The sequence below is a fragment of the Sturnus vulgaris genome, chromosome 3, assembly GCF_052056855.1.
Source record: "Sturnus vulgaris isolate bStuVul1 chromosome 3, bStuVul1.hap1, whole genome shotgun sequence".
In the NCBI taxonomy this organism is placed as follows: Eukaryota; Metazoa; Chordata; class Aves; order Passeriformes; family Sturnidae; genus Sturnus; species Sturnus vulgaris.
In genome coordinates this window covers 61381436-61397557 of record NC_142245.1, presented here as the reverse complement: position 1 = coordinate 61397557, position 16122 = coordinate 61381436, and the positions used below count along the sequence as shown (strand labels likewise).

Below are 16122 nucleotides of genomic sequence, written 5' to 3'. Positions count from 1 at the left end.
CCTTTCTATAGAGGAAGAACAGTGATGTGATGTGAAAGGAAAAGGAGAATCTTATTCTGTAAAATCTTGTCCTCCAGCTGAACTTGGAGGATGTGATCAGCTGCCAAATCTACCAGAAGCTGCAAGTGTATCTGACTAGTTAACTCCCACAGACCTTACATATTTCCTACAAATCAAGCAGTTCTCATAACCAGATGCTTTTTTTTTTACTTTCCCTTTTGATTTTATTATCATCTGTCATGTTTTTTCATTGCTTGCATAGGTATCTTTGTTAGTTTGATTTTTTCCTTGCTTTTGAGCATGTTTGCATTTGTTATCTTAATTTTTTTGGCATTTGCCTTGGTTAAATTACCTTCTATCTCTGACATTCCAGACTGTTTGCACATAGTTGCGTGATCTGGTTCATCTTTCTGCATGCTTCTCTACTTTATTCATTTTGTGTGGTCCTCAGTGTCTGCAGTTCTATCAGCCACTATTTCAAATATCAAGCTCAGTTCTATCAGCTCAGTTATACAGAACTTTTTCCTTTTGATCTTTGCTCTGCTAATTCTTGGGCAGACTTTTAGAAAAACAAACAAACAAACAAACAAACAAACAAACCAGTCGTCCTTTTTGCTTTATCAGGTATCTGGCTTACTGTACCATTACTGCACTTCTTTCACTGCTGTTAAAGAAGTAATTACTTTATTCACATTTTAGTCACATAATGAACTTGAACTCTTGTATAAATACATACATATGCACACTAATCTAGCTGTCTAACCCATTTACTTTACCCATAGTTTTCTAGGAAGTGCCTTTTCTGCAGAATCAAAGCCCTTGAGGTTTTCATAAGGAAGTGAAAGAGATTAGTAGCTGTGTTCAGAATCGTGGCATTGACAGTATCTCACGAAACTGGAGACTGGCTACACATCAGGCATGCCCTGGTTGTACTAATCTGGACAGTCCCTACTGTTCCATAATGTCTGTTATATTTTAAAGCTGCCTCTTACTCCATACTTACATTAGTATTCCTTCTGTATTTCCTCTAGGAGGAATATGCGTTGAATTGTGACCTTTGAACACAACTGTGAGAAAAGAGGAATCATAAATAAAGATTTTTTAAGTGTTCTGTGAATTTTAGTGAATGCCTTCAAATATGCATAGATAATTTTAGTGTTGCTTTTTCTTGTTTCTTTAACTGCCTAAAAAAATCTATTTGAAGTAATCTGACAACGTGTTGATAGCCTTCTACTGAAAAAGTAATTAACTGGTGTAATTGTATTTCACTCTTTCCCCTACACTCTGAACTGAAACCTTTATGGTGAGCTGCTGACAGCTTCCTGTAGCTACACTTTCAGCATAATCTCCCTCTCCCCATTTCTTCTTCCCGTTTTTTACACGGAATTGGCAGTTTTGCAGTAATTTCCTGAAAGAAAAGAGAGTAACCCATACTGTATCTGTTGTTATTCAGTAGTCTGCTGAGTTTTACTGACCCTTACTTTCTTTTCTCCTCAGCAATGTATTCAGAAATTTGGCTAAATGTTTAGCTATACCAGGCTGATTGATAGCTACAAATGCTCTGTGATTATCTGAGAAAATTCTAAAGCCAGAAATGTAAATTTTACACTTGAGAAACTTGACTGTGTTTTCTGTCTTTTGGACTTTTAACTTCTTGTTGGAATCATCTCTTAATTGTTTATGCTGTCTATATTTGTATCACAGATCAACAGTTTTTAACAAGGTGCCTCAAAGAATTGTGATTATGCATTCATTTTAGTTTAAATGTGCCTAAGTTGTAAGTGCTTGATTCTGAACATTACACTGGCTTTGTGCAAGTGAGGAGAAAATTCATTAAACTGATATTTATCTCTTTAATTAACAATGACTATATCCAGACTAAAGCAAAGTAGGTGAAATATTAATGGCATGAGATGACGTAACAATAAACTAAATGAGGACCTCAAGGCGAGAAAAAATTACTGCAAGTCTTTGTGAAGAAATTGCAACCTATAATACATGCTAATAATAGTTTGCTTTTCCTCCTGAATTAAAATGTTACCTAGCATCAGTCAGTGTTGACATCTGTCATGATCACATGAGTCAACTGAGATCATGTTTGAAATTACATGGGCAATTACAGGGTAGGTCAAATATGTTAAAACACAGATACATAGGCTTTACAAATAGAGGGCACTGAAAATGCACAACACACCAGATAAGCCAGCATGCTATCAGCAATGCATCCATTAATAGGTCTTTAACTAGGGCACCACACCTTAGGTACCACTACTGTTTATCATTCCTCATGTGCTAGAAATATTCTAATTTTCCTAAGGCCTGGAAGCCTACTGTTGCACGAGTTCTCTATTAGGAACTCAATCTAACTGGAACAACTGGAGGGAGATGGTTTTCTGTAAAATACCAGGACAGGCTGATTCACAGAGGTAAAATGAAGTAAGAGCAATTCAGCCATATTTCAGGGGATTCAGCCCCATGGACGAGCTATGTATGTTTAAAATGTAGGGCAGCAGCTTGGAGTGTAGGTGTCTGAGGTGAGGGAGGACCTTTTAAGGGTCACAAGTTTTGTGCTATATGTGAAGTCCCCTGTATGAACACTTGGACATGCTGGAAGCAAGTAGAAGTGAGGAGGCAGCGGTTATTCTGTTCTGTTTAACTGGCCTTTGTTCATGCACTACCAAGGAATTGTTTAGCTTTAATCCCCAATAATGTTCACAGATTTTTGATGGTAAAAGGAAAAAGGAAGTTACTATGCAAGTCATGTATCCTGTATAAGTGAATTCTGCTACCAAAGCTTGAGTTCCACAAATTTGGCCCACAGAGTTTCAGCATGTCTTTCTCTTAGTGTCTCACTGCTCATAGGTTACTTTGCTCCCAGTGGGTTCCTCCTGTTCATAGTACCCTTAATTTTGGGAACGACAAATAATGTTTATTGTAATGCAAGTGATATTGGAGCTGATTACAATTACAGAAGAAATTGTTTGTGGTGGATAAATTGCATAACAGAAGTGGCTTCATATTGACATTTCTGTTGTTTTATACATGTGAAATATTAATCTGTGTCTTGAAACTGCTGCTCTTGTCTGTACTTTGTAACTTGTGTTTGCCCATCAGCAGGCTGAGTAGAAGTGTGGATGCTTACAGGTTCTACTGATGCCCCCATGTGGATGTCTGGCAGGATCATTCTAGCCTGCAATTGAAGACATAATTGAAGTTTACTGTTAATTTAATAATTTATTTCTCTGTCATCCATAAATGGACAAAAAAGTTTGACGATGTGGTATACCAGAAGTATTTTTGAACTATGCTTTCCATTCTCTATGAAATAGTGCTTGACTATCCCTTTTTTGTATCTAGCATTTGAAAGTATTGTTGACATACTGGAAATAGCATCATACTAACCAGTTTGCTTATTTTTGTGGGATTCTTGAGACCCAAGAAAATTTTCTCTCCATTATGAATGTCCTAATAATAGCTGTGATACAATGATAGCCTTTGAAACAAATTGATTTGCTAACATAGAATAACCTAAACCTCGTACACTGACTTTTCTGCCCCTGTAAACGAATATAATGGTATTGTAATTGAGAGTCCACCTGTACCTCTGAATCACCAAAAATTAGTGTTGAGATGCTGGAAATGTCTTTAAATGTGACAACTCAGGTACTGTGACCTTGCTAGCTATAACAGCAGAGACCTTAGGAGGGGCTGATTTGTGTTGCTGCTTGGCAGAGTAGATAAACTTGCATGAAGGCCTTCAGTGTAAAAGACATCCTAGTGCTGACTCGTGTTTTCAGAAGAGATTTCAGAAGGTAGTGACAGACAAGGTGAGTGCAATGATAGCTTAGGGCCACAGTTGTGCTATGGTAAATGTTTGTCTTGGCCACATAAACACTCACACCTTGTGGCTGGGGTGTTCAGGGACCCCAAATTCCTGTTCTCCTTCTAAAGACCCCTGGCATGAACTTTACTAATGACATAGAATAAAGTCTCTTGCTGGTGGAGGGGTCTGGCACTCGGGACACGTCCATTTCCAGATAATTATCTTGGCCACTAATTTAAAATTATGTTGCCAGGCTTAATGGACAAGTAGCAGGGCTAGCTCTGTGGCTTTTGCAGTTTCTTTTTGGTCCTAGGTACTTAAATTTTGTTGAGCACTTAACATAATTTTTGTACCTCTATCATACACTGAGATCTTCTAATACAACTACACATTATAGATAACTAAGCGCTCTTGAGAGTTAGACTCCTGCATTATTTATGTTTAAAAAATTGGTGCTAAGTCTTTTGACAGTAAACACAGCATGCTAACTCCTGCTCCTTTGAGTGCATGTTTTATAGAACAGGAAGTATTTTCTAGGTCAGGGTGACAGTGTTGCTCAGACAGCTGTGGAGCAAATAGATTTGATTTCATATTAATATGGGCATTCCTTAAGCTTTCTGTGAAATACCTACTCCATTTTGTTCCTGGTACTATTTGGTCTTACAGTCATTGGATTTGTATGCTGTGAGAAATTACAGTTGTTATAACCTGCAAATTAACTTGATTAATTGAGCATGTAGTGCAGATAAGGACATTTGGTGTTTGGTCTTGAGATCTGCTCACTTCCTACATGAGGTGTGTGTCCAGGCTGGAGGTTTTGGCTCTGATTAAATCAAGCAGCATATTGCTAGTTAAGCTGGATGATACGTGAGTGTAAAACGGTAGCCAGAGCACTCCAGCGTTGCTGTGCTTTTACCTCCACACCAAGTGTCAGTCACTGTCTTATTCAAAATTTTGCGTGTAAGAATTGAAGAACCAGCAATCCTAGTGCTTGAAAATTAAGGTATTTCCTAACATTTCCAACCTTGTTTCATGCTTGTTTTTTATTAGGAAACTGAGTTTTTCTGGTGTGCTGAACCCTGGCATGTTTAGTCATTCTTTTCCTTTGCAGTAGACGGCAGAGAATATATCTTTTACTCTGCTTTTACACATTCAGTCTTTCAGAAACATCTAGAGACCTTTATAAAATTTATTTCATGACTTATGGTTGATAACTGGTCTCTGATCTGCATCGTGTGAACTTGCTTCAGAATTTAGATTAGTTCTGTTCATTTTGGATTTCAGTTTTAGAGGTGATAGGCTATAGTATTACATCAAAATTTTCACTTGCTTCTAAAAGAAGTTCCTTTTTTCCCTTGGTGACGTCCAAAATATAAAAACTAAAAAAAAAAACCAAAACAAAACAAATGCATCAATAGCCGCATGCTTATTTTACATGTTTTAATTAGATTGTGCTTATAATGTGATTTTCAACAAAATGCTTTACTTTCTGTTGATACTGAAAGTGACAGATTGCATGGCATAAAAGGTTTGAAATAGTCTACTTCTGTGCCTGTAGACATATATAAACCAGGATTTCTATTTACTGAATATGAACACTAATAATCTGAGTGAACAAAAGTATCTAAAGTAATTATGCATATTTGGCTAAATAGCCAATATCTACTTCCATTTGTAGTACTGATTTTCACTAGAAAATGGGTTTACACAAACTAAAGTGCTAAAATAGCTTGGAAACAGATTTTGTCACTTCAGTCATAAAGGGCAGTTATCACCTTGCTCAGTTTAGGCTAAAAAAATCCTAGCTGTTTTTTAGTAGAAAGACTCTGACTAACTGGATAATGAAAGCAAATAAAAGCAACAGTGAAACCTTGTTATCCAGTTTTTATTTTTCTATGTGCATATTCTGAGATTTTTTTTTTTCTTCTAAGAAGAAAATTTAAAAAGTTTATTAATCAATTGCATTTTAAGCAACTTTTCTTCAAATCTTTTAAAGGTACTTGCCATTTTTGTTTCCCCAGTCTTTTTTTAGCTCCTTGCTTTTTGCTGTAGTTCTGTAATAGATTATGGAACAAGATGTGATATATCTATGCATAGGAAGTGGAAATTTTTATGCATAAGCAAAGAAGTTATAGGTGTTCACTTCCAAAAACAAGTTACAGCACTGAATTTACTGATAATTTAATACAGTGGATACAGAGGTTATGTAAGCATTCCACAAATAAGTACATGCAGTGTCTGAAACCTTGTGTTCCTTTAGTTCATCATCTAGGACTTTAACTAAAATAGTTCCAATAGGAAGAGACGGACAGCTGGGAATTCAGGACATTGCACATGACAGTGGTGGGACAGGTGGGTTTATGCTGTGTGAGACAGATGTTTTGTGACCTGAGAATGTGTTTGGTTCCCTGTATAATGACTGGGAAGCTGTTCTAGACATAGGAGACCTCATGTTTTGTGAGTTTTACATTGGTAAAATCCACGACTTCTGTAGACCCACGCCTGATCTACTGCAGTGTGCCAGTAGACATAGTTGCAGATGGAACAAATTTAAAAGTGAGTTCAACTGGGCCATGCAAAAGCTGGCAGACCAAATCTAGGCCAAGTCATAGAGCAGCATCTTGGAAACAAAATATAGAAACTCAGGTTCCTCCTTTCCCTCTTTGATGTGTGTTCTGTGCTTTTGTGAGTAGTTAACGAGCTCTGTGTAATGCTGCCGATATTGAATGTTGCTGATTTTGCACAGAATTACAATATATGACCCGCTGAAAGGATCAGGCTGCAGGAGAAATAATAGCAAAGAGGATAAGCAGCTCAGGCATTCATCTTTATGCAGTATTGTTGGGTGTTCACCTTACATTTGACCTTGGCATGATATTTGGAATAATTAATGTATGTGGCAGATATGGTAAGTGATGAAGTAAAGGGATTTTTTTCACTGTGATTTAAAGCATGGAGTCACAGCACTCCCCAAATCTGACTAACAGGCACCTTCACTTATCCTACAATTATATTTTTCAGTATTTCTAAGTTTGCAAATGTTAGTTCAAATTCCCTAGTTATTGCTGTATTATTTCACGTTAGTTTAGAGCCAAATAAAAGCCCAAATAGTTTGAGTTTCACATTAATAAAGTGTGAAGAAGGATGTTTGCAGACTGGAGCAAGTTCAGCATGGGGCCCCAGGGAGGCCAGGACCTGAAGCTGTCTTCTGAGAGCAGGCTGAGCTGAGAGGGGGCAGATTCGGCCCTGGAGAAGAGGCAGCTCTGGGAGGACAAAGCAACAGCCCCCAGTACCTACAGAGGGGTGATCAAGAAGCCAGAACCAAGCAGATGGTCTTAGGACAGGAGACAAGGACACACACAAGACGTGCAAACTGGATAAAGGAAGGAACTTTCTCCCCCTAAAGGAGAGAAAATATTTCTAAAGGAAAGAGAGGGTTGTATTACTGCCAAGAGAAACTAAGTCATTGTGAAGACTAGTATATTGATCAGTTTTATCTCTGTAAGAAAGGTCTGGTCCCTGTCCAGTTGAGAGAATTAGTTAATAGTAATTAAGTATAACTTTATTAGACTAGTTTGGTGGTTTGGTATGGGTTTCATTTCCCCCCCCCCAAATAATAGTGGCGGGTCAAGGCTTTCTTATTGTAATTGCTGTGATTTGGTGTAATTTTATAACCTTTCCTCCGAGTTGTTATGCAGACAGTGTAAGAGCTTGAGGAAAGCTAGGCTAGGAAGTTAGGTTAAAGTTGGGTTACTCACAGGCATACTTGTACTTTCTTTCCTGTGCTTTAGTACAAGTGAATTGTCATAATGATCATGATTGGGAGTGCCATGGTCCAGGTTTACTGATGAAATAGAATGAATTTGAGTGCAAATAGTATTTGATATATCCACTGTGGGTTCAATGTGTCTCCTTCAAATACCTGCCGCAACTGAAATTTGCATCCAAATCACTTTGATAGAAAGGATCTGTGACCCTTTGTACCATGCAAAGGTGCCTCTTTGTATGTGCTTCAAAATGACACAGTATAGTTATAAAAATATGTATGAAAATGAGATCTCGTAACTCTTATTAAAGCCTGGACTGGTTTTTTAAAAATTCATTTCCCCTTCTTAGTTTGCTTGAGTTCTCAAATTTGTGCAATGAAAAACTTCTGATGTGCCATACCTAGTTATCTTTCACAGATTCTGCTGGGCCCCCATGGTCTTGCTTCAACCAGTACAGTGCAGATTTGAAAACCACTGCCAGATCTAGATATTTAAAATAACTGAATAACTGTCAAACTTCAGATTTAACATCAGATGTGTCCTTAATAGCAAGCTTTTATTTTTCAATTATGATTGCAGAGATTTAACTGTTTAATGTGGTTCTATTCTAAAGCAAATACAGACTGTTTGATACAGCTGCATGGTCTACCAACATCTAGGGAACCTCATCTTTTCATGTCTGCAGTGGACTTTCTGCTTACTGCTGCCACTTGGACACCCTGGTGCTCTTGCCTTGCCTGACCTGTGGGCAGCTTGTCATCCCTTTTTTTGTGCTGTGAAACTGCTTGCACAATTTGTCCTGCTTCCACAAGGTGATTGGCAGCCCGGAGGTTAAAAGGGCATGATTAGTCCCTGAGCTTATCCCTTTACAGCCTAGAACAGACACCATTAAAGGGAATTTGAACCCAAATGGCTTGGATTCACCTGGAAATTTCAAAGCTTTAATGTTTTAAATGTCACATCCTTGGCTTTTGCTAGCATGACTTTGAAATACTAGCTGAAATCACAAAGATTTTTAGGATCACAATCCACATGCTTTTTTCTCACCTACTATCAATTAAAGTTTTACTAACTAAACCCCACAGTCATAAATGCAAAGGATGTTTTTTGCTTTGTTGCTTTATTTTTTAATCTGTTCAGCCAGGTCCTGTTTTGATGAGTGGATAGAAGGGAGATGCATAGTAACACCTATTGGTGTGCAGGGCTGCTTGTTAAACTCTGCTAAATAAAAAACTGCTGGTACATAAAATTGTGATTTGAGATGGTTTTCTCTGCTTGTGGAACTACTCTTTGTTTGGCTATTGCTGTATTGTCTCTACCAGAATGATTAATCCCTTTGGGCCTATAAAGTTGGATATTTTTACCCTTGGAATAGAACACATTGTTCCAGATGACAGCTTCTATGCACAGATAGCATATTGATATGTATACATTGTTCATCAAGAGAAAGCATAGTTGTGTTAAATACAGCTCAATATTAATTTGTTTACTCCATTATGTCTTAATTTCTCTTACAATTTATCATTTGCATTCTTGGATATGAGAAATGTTTTATGAGTAAACAGTCTGTCACCTCCTTCATTTCTGGGACTCTAGGTTTATCAAATGTGAAAGAAGCTTTCCCTGATATGAAAATTTGTGTTATTGTTAAAATTCAAAATTTAGTAACGTTAATACTAGAGACTACTACCTGTGAGCCGTCTGACAGGTGAAGCGTAATTGGGAGGCTCTCTGGGCATGTCATTTTCTTCTAAATCATCTGACTGACCCTCTAGATCCAGGGCTTCATACCGATTCTGAAGTGGCACCTGGCTAGGTGACGAGGGTCGGGAGGAAATTTTGTTATCTCCCTGAATGGAGACCCATTTCCCCTCCTCTTCACCCCCCAGGTGTCCTATTGCCCGACTGTGGGACGGATGGGAGTCCTCTGACTCCCTCAAGGATGGAAGGGCAGAACTCCACCAATCTATTTCTATTTTGAGCAGCATTTAATGAGCAGCACTCGTATTATGCCTGGTATGTGACAAAGCTAAACAGATCTGCAGAATAAATCATATGTATCTGCAACATCTATTATAAATACAATATTTTCTAAAATATGGTTTTCATCTTAATATGTGCTTCATTGTAATTGGTTTGGTAAAGCTGTCAGCATGAAGTGAAACCATCTCATGTTATTATGTATTTTAACATTATTGATTTTATTAGATGTGGAAGAGATCAAAATTGGCTTGTTACAAATTATTATTTACAAACCCGACTGTGGTTTTTTTTCTGTGGAAGAGAGTACATTAATATTGTTGTGAACTCAAGAAATAGGAAAGAGACTTTTCCTGTGTACAAAATAAGCTTGTATCTTTTGGCAGCCAGACTTTTTTCGCCTCTGAGCCCGATTTCTGGTGCAGTTCAAAGAAAAAGAGGAATGTGTTCCCCTTAAATCACAGAATCATAGAATCATAGAATGGTTTGGAACCCAGCTGTGTGCCTTGAGAGATCTTGCTTTCTCTCACTTTCAGAAATCTCAATTTCTGTCCTTCAAGTAATAGGTAATAATGAAATTGAGATATAGTTTCCCAGTTTCTGCAAAATTTTCAAATGAGAACTTCCTACAGAAAGATACCCCAAGATGTAATTCTTAAGCATGTTTTTATTTGCTCTACTTTTTGGAGTTAGAGGGGAGGTACGTTTAAAATATTTAGTAAGTAGATGTAAGCTTATTCTGTTCACCCTTTAGTGCAATTCAGGTAGCTGTAATAAGCACAGAACAGTACACAAAATAACAAATCCTACCAATAGGCACAGTGTGACTTTTGCTCTCAACTGCTGCACCTGTGCACTTCCTTGGCAGCCCTGAGAAGGAACAGAGTGGATTTGTGTGTACCTGTAAAACACCACGTGAATATGGAAACTCCTTGTTCGCCACAAAGGTCTGGCAACTGTAAAAGATTAATGGAACAAACTAGATTATAGCTAAATGATTTTACATTTCAGTAAAGATGTTCTGTAATTATCTTAATTTATTTCATAGAGAAAACTAATTGCATTTAATTGAGTCATGACAAAATACAACATCTTTTATATTGATTAAGTCCTGTGTATTTCTGTCCAGACATTCAAAACATTGTTTTGCAGAATAATGAACTTTTGTTTCGGCAGAAACCCATCAACATAAGCACATGAGAAAGTTTGAAAGACTATCAATGTCAAATAACTTGCTTTACAGTATTGTGAAATTGTTAACTTGAACAAAAAAAAAATATTTTTATGAAGCATTCAAAACATTAATTTGTCCAGAAGTGGAAATTTTGCAGGTAGTATCAAAAAAGAAATTAATTACAAAGTCTGAAAATTCCCAGAGAGATTATGAACATGAAACCTGAGAGTATAAGTGACATTTTTGCAATTTTTGGAATAATGTTATGATTTCTTTTGCAAAAATTCAGAAAACGCAATATACTTAGCACCCTAGACCTTTTCAAGTCTTTCCTTCATAAAGGAAATGTTACCCAGAAAGAGAGGAAGCCCTTTGTCAATTTAACAGTGAGGGTGCAGGGAGGGAGTTCAGGTTGTTAGTCTTTCTGTCTGTCATCTGAATTGCTGTTTCCCATTTCCTTCCGCTTGGCCACCTATTTCAAATGCCTTATTAATTTCATAATCCAGTTCATATTTGGTGGGTAGGACCCATTGCTGTTTGCAGATGTGTTTATGTGACACCTGCTTGCAGTGTTGGAAATCTGTGATAGTGTCATATCATAACAGAGTCTGTCTGTTTCTCCTAACACAAGAGACATAATTTTTTTTTCTCCAGAGGTGCACTGCTAAAATTTAAAACAAAATTACAAGTTTGAGAGACCTGATGAAAATCACTGCCTGTAAATTGCAAGCAGTCACCAATTTGCTTTACCTCTGCTTTTCAGCACTTCTCTTTGTTCACTCAGTCACACTTTGGTTTTGCTTCTTTAACCACCCCCAGCTTTGACACAGAGCTTTTTCCTCTGCAACAGGCTGTCAGCCTTTCTTTATCTCTGAGCATAATAACACTACCAAAGAGGACATAATTTTTTCATACCTAACTTTCAGTATCTTAATTTTACTCTATAATATCATCTCTCATTAATTCTAATACTAGTTAATTAAGCACAGAAACGATTTTTTAGTAAAAATTGCCTTGTAAACTAGAGTTATCCTGAACTGTGTTTCATTTGTTACTTTTGCTCATAAAAAGCTATCAAATAAGACTTTCTCTTTTAAACCCTTGCTGGTTAATGTTTCATGTGATAGGCAGCCAGGTACCAAAGTAAGTCTAAAATGAAATAAAATTTCGTCATAAAACTAGGAAAACTTGAAATTATTAATTTGAAATTATTGAAAATTTCTTGTCTGATAAAACTTAACGAAGGTTTTGTAGTCCAAGAAGAACAAACAAGGCGGAAAAAATATCTAGATATGTGAGGATCAGCATTATTAAGAACAGCAAAAATGATTCTCTAGCTGAGACTCAGGCAATCCGAATAGACTTAATAAAAGCTTATTTAAATGCTGTAATAAATATGTATGAATATATATTGAAATCAGGAAAGATCTCTTGAAGGGGAAATGTAGAATGAACTATATTCACAGCCATTGTGTCTCAGAAGTTTTAAAAAGAACTAGTAGCTAAAGTGCTAAAATTATCAACAAGGTAATAATATATTATTTACTTTGCTGCAGACTAGTCCAGAGATGAATTGTCTGTTAAGACTTCTGGATATCTTATCTTTAGTCTTGTTATATAACCACTAAGAGCACTAGCTTTACTGTCTGTATCACTGATGGAAGCCTTATTATCTATATTTACAGTGCAAAAGGACTTCTGGAAAATCTTTTTTTTTTTTTTAAGAATACAATATGAATCTCAAAACTGCTATTATCTCACAACTGGAGCTATAGTAGTAGCTTTTTTATAACCCAGGAGTGTTTTAATTATCAAGAAATATTTGCATATTAACAAAAAGCTATTTATATTTGTAGAGACAACCTTTGCTTGCCTCAACATTTCTGCTTTTTTTTCTTTTTTTCTCCAGGGCACAATATAGGACTATGATAGCAACTGGAGGAGTCATAACAGGACTGGCTGCCTTAAAAAGGCAAGACTCTGCCAGATCTCAGCAACATGTAAATCTTGCTGGAGTACCAGTTCCTGAGGAGAAGAAACCAGTTAGAAGGCGGCCCAGGACAGATGTAGTAATTGTCAGAGGCAAAATCCGTCTCTATTCTCCATCAGGATTCTTTCTTGTTTTGGGAGTGCTTATTGCATTCTTTGGAATTGCAATGGCCATCCTTGGATACTGGCCCCAGAAGGAACAGCTGTTAGGATCTGGAGATAATCCATCTGTAAATGAAACCCGGACTCTGAGAAGCCAAGGAAGCATTTTGCTTCGCTTCTTTGAACAGCACGTGCACTCGGATAAGATGAAAATGCTGGGCCCTTTCACTATGGGCATTGGAATCTTCATTTTTATCTGTGCAAATGCCATTCTGCATGAAAACCGTGACAAGGAAACAAAAATAATACACATGAGAGACATATACTCCACTGTAATAGACATCCACACGCTGAGGATCAGGGAACAAAAGCAGCTGAGCGGTGCCTTCACTGGCTTGTTGGGGGAAGGAGAGCTCCGGCACAGCGGGAGCTCCTGTGCGTCACGGCTGGCTGCGAACACGGTTGCGCCTTTCTCTGGCTTCAGGAGTAATCTTAGAATGGATAGTTCTGCTGAAGAAGATGAGATTACCCTCAATGAAGATAGGACCACAAGTAGCCTCCTGCCACCTCTGCTTGCTGAGCAGTCTGGTTCAGTCTTTGGACTTTACCCTCACTCCAGCAAGGCTTCAGATGACAAAAACACTAACTCTATAAAGTGTGAAACAAAATCCATTGTATCTTCTTCCATTAGTGCTTTCACACTGCCAGTAATTAAACTGAATAACTGTGTTATCGATGAACCCAGTATAGACAACATAACTGAGGACTCAGAGATCACCAGGAGTCAGTCGAGAAATCTGTCCATGGATTCTCTGGCCATTCCACTACCTGATACCAATGAATCCTACAGGCCGGCCGCTTCCATGCTGCCACGGCACTATTCATTTGCGGACACTGCGTCTGATCCGCTCAAATCTCCTATGACTCTCGGACCGAGCACAGGAAAGCTTTTGTCTCCTGGTGCTGCCAGGAAGCAGTTTGGTTCCAACACATCTTTGCATCTTCTGTCTTCACATTCTAAATCCCTGGACTTGGACCGGGGTCCGTCTACGCTCACTGTCCAAGCTGAGCAAAGGAAACACCCCAGCTGGCCCAGACTGGATCGGAGCAACAGTAAAGGCTATATGAAACTAGAAAACAAGGAGGACCCAATGGATAGGTTACTTGTGCCACAAGCAGCAGTCAAGAAAGACTTTACTAATAAGGAAAAGCTTCTTATGATATCAAGATCTCATAATAATTTGAGTTTTGAACATGATGAGTTTTTGAGTAACAACCTGAAGCGAGGAACTTCTGAAACAAGATTTTAATATTTAAATTGCAATTTAGAAGATGTCATACGGTATTTTTTAAAAAAGCATTTTGACAAGTGTTTCCTTTTCAGTGAGACTGTACAAGCCTGTTCTTAACCAAATGCTTAATAGCCCACTAAAATTGGCTTGTGCGAATAGAGATCTTCATCTTTGTAATACAAGAGTTTCTTGTCTTAATAACATTCAGCTGCAGTACTGTACATTATCATTGCTCGGAAAGTTTTGTTACGACTGATTCCGATTATTCCCAAGCCACTATCTCTTTTGTTCTATATACGCATGTTACTTTTCACCAATTTGACTCTAGGAGACTGCACTAGGAAATAGCTCGATTTACCTGTAAGTTCTCTTGATTTAAAGACTGCAGGAGACTGCAAGCAGTGGTCTTGTGGTCTAGAATGGGAAGTGAGCAGGAGCATGTGCTGGAATTGTCAAACCCAGGCCTTTATTCCTAGGTGTTGTCTTTCACATGCAGTATATCTCAGTAACTGCAGTCTTGCCATTGTCATTGTGAGAAACTTGTTTACATTCTGGGGTGGGTGGATAGAAAAGAGTGGATATAATAAAATCATTTTTGTAATTCACTGTAACTGATCAAGCTGAATACCAGTGTTGTGAATTATTAACTATGCTTTGTACAATAATCTTTCTACATCCACTGTAATTTAATCCTGTAATTCTGGAAAAGCATATATAAAGTAAGAAATCGGAATGTTTTTCTGGGTTTAAGTCTCTAAACCACTTTGATTGGCAGCAGTTTTAAAATCAAAATAGAAAGATTCAATTAAAATCTTAGGAAGATGATGGATGCCAGCAGGATTTTAGAAACATGGTGTATAATAAGATGATATTGTAACTTGTATCTGAAGACAATAATGGAGAATGAATATATTGCCTCTCATTACAATAACAAGATGCTAGATAACTAGATCTCTATGTTCAAAGTACTGATACAAAGCATATAATTCAATATGTATAGTAACATAGTATGAAAGCCCTTTGCCTAAATTTTGATTTATATATTTCACATAATTATTGGTGATGGTTTACCGAAGGCTTAGTTGTGTCAATTTGCATTACAAGATTTTGCAAAAGGAATTGACATTTAAAACCATCTTTTTCTCAGCAAAGCAAGCTTCACAGTTGACAGTTGTAGGCTATTGCTAAAGAAAAGGAGTATTGGAGTGTGTGTATCAGAAGGTTTTCATGTATTTCATTGCTGTTTAGGCCATGATCCTGCCATTACAGCCACGCTAGAGGATGTCCCTTCAAAGCTGCAAAGCTCACCCAACAGGATGTTGGTCTTAATTGGTCAGATTTGATATATTCACTTACCCTAAATACTCAGGAATTATTTTTAATGGCTTTTCCCAAAAAGAATCAAGCTTGTTAAAATGTTGTAATTTCTCAATTACTTAGATTATGAAAGATCGAGGATAAAATACCCTCTCTCTTTTTTTTTTTTTAATATTCAGCTCCGTATTTCAGCTGTGCAATGTTTATGTACCAGGAGCATTACTTGCTCAGTGAGTTGAGGCATAGTGTTAACTGTTAGAACCTCAAGCCTATATATTGTAACAGAGTTGGCTAAATATTTTGCTATGAAGCTTTTAATAACTCACTGGTTTGTGTTCTTAAGACATTTGCTATTTTTTGCAATAAAATGTCTCTCTACACATATCCATTGTAAGACCTGTTTTTTCCTCTATGATCTCCAGTCTTACATATCAAATTATAATTGTGTATCATAACACTGTACACAACATTCTGCCTAAATTATTAGCCTGCCTGAAGATATTTCTTCGTGACTAATTGATTTCAGTGACATATCTACACATGGAAAGGTTGAATGCTTTTTTTACCCATGAAATGTGAAATGTATTCCAAGTGGTTTTGCTACAAGAAACTTTGTATAAAAAGAACATCCTGCTCTTTTAGTTGGGCAGTATTATTATAAAAATGGAAAACACTATT

At 37.2% G+C, this 16122-nt stretch overlaps 1 protein-coding gene across 4 annotated transcripts in view; it reads left to right on the top strand.

Moving 5' to 3' along the window:
- The window catches only part of TMEM200A (transmembrane protein 200A), a 50619-nt gene extending 34791 nt beyond the window's left edge, over window positions 1–15828 (top strand). For 3 of the 4 annotated variants that reach the window (XM_014874259.2, XM_088161822.1, XM_088161820.1), the window contains one exon: window positions 12654–15828. In XM_014874259.2, coding sequence (XP_014729745.1) covers window positions 12670–14145 — 1476 coding nt within the window. In that variant the 5' untranslated portion in view covers window positions 12654–12669 and the 3' untranslated portion in view covers window positions 14146–15828. Of the gene's footprint in view, window positions 1–9479; window positions 9607–12653 lie in introns of all 4 variants that reach the window. The other variant, XM_088161821.1, reaches the window with a different exon arrangement.
- The last annotated feature ends 294 nt before the right edge of the window (window positions 15829–16122 follow it).